General features: G+C 38.2%; 1 protein-coding gene across 1 annotated transcript in view; it reads right to left on the bottom strand.

The window, feature by feature from the left end:
- Lkb1 (Lkb1/serine/threonine kinase 11) overlaps positions 1-7,500 on the bottom strand; it is a 19,217-nt gene that overhangs the window by 6,881 nt on the left and 4,836 nt on the right. Inside the window, exons 4-6 of the mRNA XM_043037046.2 lie at positions 7,311-7,443; positions 6,433-6,569; positions 1-177 (exon numbers count right to left, since the gene is read on the bottom strand). The exon at positions 1-177 is cut by the window's left edge and continues 9 nt beyond it. Of these exons, the coding sequence (XP_042892980.1) occupies positions 1-177; positions 6,433-6,569; positions 7,311-7,443 (447 nt within the window). The remainder of the gene's footprint in view (positions 178-6,432; positions 6,570-7,310; positions 7,444-7,500) is intronic.

Below are 7,500 nucleotides of genomic sequence, written 5' to 3'. Positions count from 1 at the left end.
CTGACAACATTCAGGGATAACCGTTCGCTGGGTTCTTTTCTCAGCATTCCTTCTAGCAGTGTCTTCAGAACAGGGTCCAGCTCCTCAGGCATGACTAAAGGCTTCTCGCATATGTTTTCAAAAAGCCGAAACATATTCTCTCCTTCAAAAGGGTATTTCCCACTTGTCAAGTTAAAACTGCAATAGACATGTAATCGATAAAATCTTTACCCATGAATCATTGAAAAAGTAAAAATTGAAGATTACAAATATTATTAACTAGATTGAAATGCAATAGAAAATTAAGGATAAGTGATTAGAATTCAGTACATCTAGAATACCATACTTGCTGACCTATAAATCACACCCCTATATTACAAGGAAATCTTTGTAAAATACTTTCATTTTTTATAGTACATTTCATAATACATTTGGGGTTAACTATGCTGAAGTAAAGGAAATGACATGGGATCAATTTTGAAATAACACTTGCCTCATTGGTTGTAAACTCACATGCTGTTTGAGGCAGGATTTCTGACTAAAATCCAGAGATGATAGCAATATCATCATGATTGTTATTTTTTAATCAATACAGATGCCTGGAAAGAGTGGCAGTGGTACCATACTTAAGGCAGTTGTGAAACAATGGAACACAGAGGAATGACAAACCAATCAGCCCCTCCCTGCCAATCTCACTCTCCCTAATCTACTGCTACTCAGCTCTCTCTCTCTCTCTTCTGCTATTATTGTTCTCCTTTTGATTCTATTACAAACTTCTATCATGAGGTTGATTCTGTGAAACAACAATGATCACACAAATCAAATTGGTTTCCTTAGATCTCACTTGCTTGTGCATGTCCCTTTCCTTACTTTGTCAGGGAGCACTATACTTATTGCAAATGATATTGATGTTTTAAAGTTACGCATAATTATCAAAATTAAATAAACAAAACATCTTGGGGAGGGAAATATGAGCTTGTTGATCTAGAATAATAAGCCCAGCAGGGCCGGCTCACAGCTGGGCACTCTGCTATAGTAACCTAATCTAGTCTTGTCAAAGACAAAGAATAACAAATTACAGAATTTAATACCACAGCAATGGATATAATTTTCAATTTTTGTTTATGCTATCTATATCTTTAGTTATTTTTTACCTATTTATATTTTTTACAAAAAATAATATACTGATTAAGGACAGAACAATGTAAAAATATATTTCTCTGGAGGGGGAGAGAAGAGGAGTAAAAGAAAAAAGTGTAAAAAATCACTGTAACAACTTCCAAATCAATGGCTGTAACATACTTTACTTGCTGTAGGGCAAACAAAAAATATTTTCTGGAACCTTTCATTCTATGCCTTTTATAAGACACCACAAACATGTATCCTGAACACTCAGTTCACAGGCTCAGTTATATAAACATGTAAAAGCTTAAACTTAAACCAAATAACTTAAATCTTCGCAGGTAAGATAAAAGGTAATTTATCATAATATAAAATAATAATAATAACATACTACTCATTTACATTTTACTAGTGTTATGTAATTTTTAGATATCCAAAACAACTTGTTTCCAATAATGTTGCTCAAATATACATCAAATGTTTCTTTTCTTTCCAAATAGAAAATAATTTCTTAAATAAACAAATTCTTGTTCACTACAGTAAGTGGTTTGTAACAATGATCTATTTGGTCCCTTAACCCATTCGCACCGGCTGACGTCCTATCACATGGTTGGAAAATATCCACAGACCCAAGTGACGTCCTGAGACGTAGTGCATTTTCTTGCCTAGTTCCAGGCGGGGCAGTTGTGATGTGCTGAAATTTCAGCAACAGAATGCCAGATTGTTCTTAAAGTCATAGAAAACATGATATCAATGACCTCATGGTAATTTCTGCTTCTGATTGGTTGATTAAAAAAATCTGAGTTGAAAACTATTGTACGATCAAATGTGATTGGCCAAGAAATAAAATAAAATGCAAAACTATATCTAATTTGTCGATTACCCATGATATCACGTCACTTCACAAACTACATGTACGTACTTGTATGAACATGTATGATTATTAATACTGTTCTTTTTGTTTTGGAAAAAAAAAAAAAAAAAAATGGCAAGTAAAAAAAATCATATTTGATACCCCATTATCCCATTCCTGGCAGGCCCGACGATAAGTGGACACCCCCTACGCCGGGCCTATGCAATATTGCATCTGGAACATCACACTGGTGTGTCGCCCCATCATTGGTCATTTAGCTGTGTCACACGGGTGTGACGCACCATCATCTTAGAGTTAAAAGAGTGCTTCCACTTTCCATTGGTATTATCACATAGGAGTGAAGAATATAGGCAAAGTTCAATAAAGTAACATTTTATTGAAGTTGTTACGTGATGTATCTTACATTGCTGTAACATGTTTTCAACTAAAATAACTCCTCTTTTTACATGCCTTTACATTATATTTGCAATCATACAAACCATAAGGATATGGTGGGTGAAAAATGCTTTGAGAGGTTCAGCACGGCCCGAAATAGTAGCAAAACACCCCAGAATAAAGTGTCACGTGCTTGTTATCTTCCCAGTGTAAGTAGGAGGAGGCTAAAATATGTCCCGTTGTGAATGGGTTAACTGACTTGTACTTTTTAAACACGCATTTTGACTGCTTTCCATTCTACCATACAGATATAAAGTCTATAAGAGGCTTTATCTATATTTCTATAATCTTACAGAATTTGGCTGTGAACCTGGCATTCTACCAAAACATTCCCACCTATTAGTGACCCTGAAGCCTAGCCATTACATCTTTAACATGTAGACCACATCTTACTGACGCACCTGCTTCCTTGACCAACAGGATTTTCATACAATCTTAATTTCAATACCCTTGCCACTATTTAAGAGAGAGTTTGTAATACAGTTTGCAAGGTAAGATACATCACTTAACTTGAAAACAAAGATTTTATTAGATACACATCAAACAGTATGCACATTAGCGAAGTGCATCAAATTCGACGACAGCAGATGTGGCCTTATATGGTGCACAATGTCCAAAATGATTATGATTTAAGAATGCTTATTTGGTTTATATATAATATATGAAGAGTTTATATATCATATATGAGTATATTGCATATTTTGTTTTTGTTATCATATATTCTTTAATTATGTATTTTGTATTACTAATTTTTAACCTGTTAACACCAGGTGACAATATATCATGTCAAGTGGTGGTAGTACTTGCCGCTGGAAATTAGATATTTTGTCATGGATTTCCGTACAGCTGGCACACTGGGTTATAGTGCAAGGCGTTAGGCTTACGCACTTGAAATACCCCAGCGTTTAGACCAATTGGAGCCCCAATTGGAGCCAAAACAGCCCTGTTAGCATTGGGTTAATAGGACTCAGTGACCCAATGAACACTAATGGCTAGAGACCCCTAGTTTGAAGAACCTTGTCCTACAATACAGCACTCAAATGAAGTATGAAATGGCACCACTAAATAGCTATGGAATTGCTGAATGGGACATTTGTTATAAACTTATAAAGCCAGGCACTAGGCACTGAGAAAAAAAAAAACAAAAAAAAACTGAACTTTATTGATAGAAGCTACTGGCCCTAAAGTGAATATATATTGTGACTTGTGTGAGGATAAATCGTATCTTTGTCTCAATCATTTCAATAAGATTCTCTAAACCTGCAATATCTTTAATTCTGTTCACATTTTGTCATGGCAATTTATAAGAGCAGACAATGCAAATCACATGATTTGTCAATGGAAAATCTATCAAATATTCCAAGGAAAAATGGTATGTCTTCTAATCAAGTTTTAAATGAACAAGAAAGTAAAATAATAATAAAGATAAATGCCTTTAATAGCAGTTTTAAAATACTAACTAAATTTCAAATCTATTTTTTTTCTTGGATTTCATGCATTTACAATATTCAAAATTTTAGATAAAAACCAGAAAGCTTAGAAACAAATCAAACACATTGACAGACAGACACACCTACCTACCTACCTACCTACCTACCTACCTACCTACCTACTCTCCTCTCTCTCTACTCTCCTCTCCTACCTCTCTCTCTCTACCTCTACCTACCTCTCTCCTACATCTCTCTCTCTCTCTCTCTCTCTCTCTCTCTCTCTCTCTCTCTCTCTCTCTTCTCTCTCTCTCTCTCTATCTCTATCTCTCTCTCTCTCTCTCTCTCTCTCTCTCTCTCTCTCTATCTCTGACATTCATGAAATATCTAATATAAACTGCCAATCACTGAAATAAATTGCTGGCGGATATCATTCTTACCATTTTTTCACAATGTACATTAGTGGTACATTTTGTAAATATAGTTTTGAAAATACTGAATGAATGAGCCATATTCAAATGTTGGAAATAACATTAGCCTTAAGTTCAAGACTTCCTGGATATGTTGGCAGTTCAACTATCAAACCTATTTGTCTGTGTGTGTGCCAAATGCATACATGCAAAAGAGAGAGAGAGAGAGAAAGAGGAGAGGAGGGGGAGAGAAGAAGAGAGAGAGAGAGAAAAGAAGTGAGAGAGAGAGAGAAAAGAAGAGAGAGAGAGAAAAGAAGTGAGAGAGAGAAAAGAAGAGAGAGAGAGAGAAAAGAAGAGAGAGAGAGAGAGAGAGAGAGAGAGAGAGAGAGAGAGAGAGAGGAGAGAGAGAGAGAGAGGAAAAGAGAGAGAGAGAGAGGAAGAGAGAGGGAGAGGAAGAGGAAGAGGGAGGAGGAGAGGGAGGGGAGAGGGAAGGGAGAGGGAGAGGGGAGAGGGAGGGAGGGGGAGGGGGAGGAGAGGGAGGGGGAGGGGAGGGGAGGGGAGGGGAGGGGAGGGGGAGAGGAGGGGAGGAGGGGAGGGGAGGGGAGGGAGGGGAGGGAGGGGAGGGGGGGGAGGGGAGGGGGAGGGGAGGGGGAAGGGAGGGGGAGGGGAGGGGAGGGGAGGGGGCAGGGGAGGGGAGGGGAGGGGAGGGGAGGGGAGGGGGCAGGGGAGGGGAGGGGAGGGGGCAGGGGGAGGAACTACACATCATCTTTTACACATCTGAACAATGAATAGTGCAATCCCTTTCCCATCAATATTTGATAAAACAGGTATCCCTTGTTTAATAAGCATTTGATTATATTAACTGCTATCACCATTATTGCATGGCCAAAAATTGGATTACTGTGATTTTGCAAGTTCAGCGAGCAGCCAGAACTGACAACAACTTTCTTCCTCAATTGTCCATCAACTCACTCAGATTGGATGGGTTAAACATTTCATTCACTCTTAGGAAACACATGATTTTAATATCACAAACATCAAAATATTGGGAATATTGAGACAGTGAACCTGCTAGACAACAATTAGTGAATACAGATTCTACTACAAGTTAACCCATTCACGCTGGATGAAGTGTTGACACGTTTCATGGTTTTTGGGTCAGACGCCGGCAACGAGATATTTGGTTAAGGCCGGCGTTCTGAGTGAGCGAGAGGACAGCCCAAGCTCGCGGCTAGTGCGCCCCGAGAATCCTGAGGCGTTAGACTTATGCATTCAAAAACCCCGGCATTCTGACCATTCAGAGCCAGAATCGCCTCAGCATGAATGGGTCAAGCAAAGGATACCTAGACTGACACATAACACAAAGGTTTATGTCTTTTCTTTTTCTTTGGGGGAATAAAGGGGTACCCATTTTACAGGCCAGCAAATACAATAACATATCCTTACTCAACGATCTCTAGGACCATCTTCTGGCCGTGAGGATACAAGGTTGTTGTCTTCGGGTAGTTCTTAAGTGTATGTTGCTATATGGTGATAGTGGTATTCAGTTTTCACACTCTATGTCACCAAGTAGGAGAGATGGTTGGAGAGCCAAGACCAGTCAGTGCTGTTCACACTTAACCCGTTAACGACGGGTGACTAGATATCACGTCTAGTGTTTTTTGGGCCACACGCCGGGGACGCGTTATTTTGTCCAGCCCGGTGTGCGGGAGGAGCCAGCGCTGTGCGCTGGCTCGCGGCCAGTGCGGCCGAGAATCCCGACGTGTTAGGCTTATGCGTTCAAGAGTCCCGGAATTTTGGTCTTTTTAAGCCGGATTGGTCCCGTTGAGAATGGGTTAATGAATTTTGATGTTGAAAGATGTAACAGAGAAGAGGATTCCAATACCTTGATGTATAAATGAAAAGATAATTTTTCCCTACTAATTACAGTCCAAAGCAAACTACACGTGCAGGAAAACAAACCCGAAAGAAGGTGAGACCTATAAAACATGCCTGATGAAGAAGCTTAGACTGATATGTAGCATTATTTTACATTTCCTTAAGAACCTCTCTTTTTTCTTGGACTTTTGCTTAAATAAAAGAAGTTTTTAGTAAAAGCAAAAACTGATGACAAGCAAGTAATGAAGAAGAAGAAAAATCAACAACTTCAAAACTTTGATCTAATAATACAAAATGAAAAACTTACAGAGTACAACCGGCACTCCAAACGTCCACTTTAAAGCCAGAGAACACTCGAGCTCCACCTGCAACCTCGGGTGGCTGGAAGAGTGGAGAACCTTGACTGGTTGTGATCTCATCTTTGCCTGCTAATACATCCAGTTGCTGTGGGGAAAGGGATACACTTATTTTTTTAACTTTTTCATGCAAAGATGTCTGAAATAAAGTACACAACCACAATGTAAATACTCCCATCACCCTTTCATTTTTTTCTAAATATTCTTATTATTATCAATATCACAAGGGTCATCATCATTATTTTTACCATTTGAAAAAATAAAAATAAGAATAAAATAAAATAAAAGAGAGATGGATTCTTGTATTACAATTATAAATAAATTTCTGAAATTGCATCTCATTCTCTCAGTTTACCCGTCTAACATATTAGTCTTCCATTTATGTTAACACAGTAATTTTTTTTTCATGTCCTGTTCTCTTATTCCTTATATACATATCCATAAATTCAAGAATTGTGTCTCTGATAGAATTGGAATTATCAGCAACTACATTTAAAAATCATATAGCCATATCTAATTGGGATAAAGTAAGTGATATTTGAAAACTATTGACAAAAAATTGCAAGTACAATAAAAATAACATGGAACAACTGATGTGGAAGGGAAAGAGATGAGGGGAAAGGAACAGAAAAAGAAAGGAACAGAAAGAAGGAAAGAGAAGGGACGAAGGGGGACAAGGGGCAGTGGTAGGAGGGAGGGAGGGAGAATGAGGAAGAGGGAGAGGAGGACAAGGAGGAGCAGTGAAAGGGAAAGAAGGGAAGTAGTTTGATGATGAGGATGAAGAAAAATATCAAAAGAAAGGAAAATGAAGAAAAAAAATAAGACTTGCCTCAGCAACACCAAAATCTGAAATCTTGAGCATATTGTCAGAAGTAAGAAGGAGGTTGCCAGGTTTAATGTCTTTGTGCACTACACCTCGGCTGTGCAAGTATTCTAGTCCCTCTACCAGCTGTACAAAATATCTGTGGGAAAAAAGGTAATAAGCAGACTATGAAATGTCTAATAATACATTTGAATTT

This window comes from Penaeus japonicus, unplaced genomic scaffold (assembly GCF_977035675.1).
Source record: "Penaeus japonicus unplaced genomic scaffold, GWHDUDI00000001_assembly GWHDUDI00000003, whole genome shotgun sequence".
Classification (NCBI taxonomy): domain Eukaryota; kingdom Metazoa; phylum Arthropoda; class Malacostraca; order Decapoda; family Penaeidae; genus Penaeus; species Penaeus japonicus.
The sequence above is the reverse complement of the archived record's forward strand: the minus strand, read 5'-3'. Positions and strand labels throughout refer to the sequence as shown.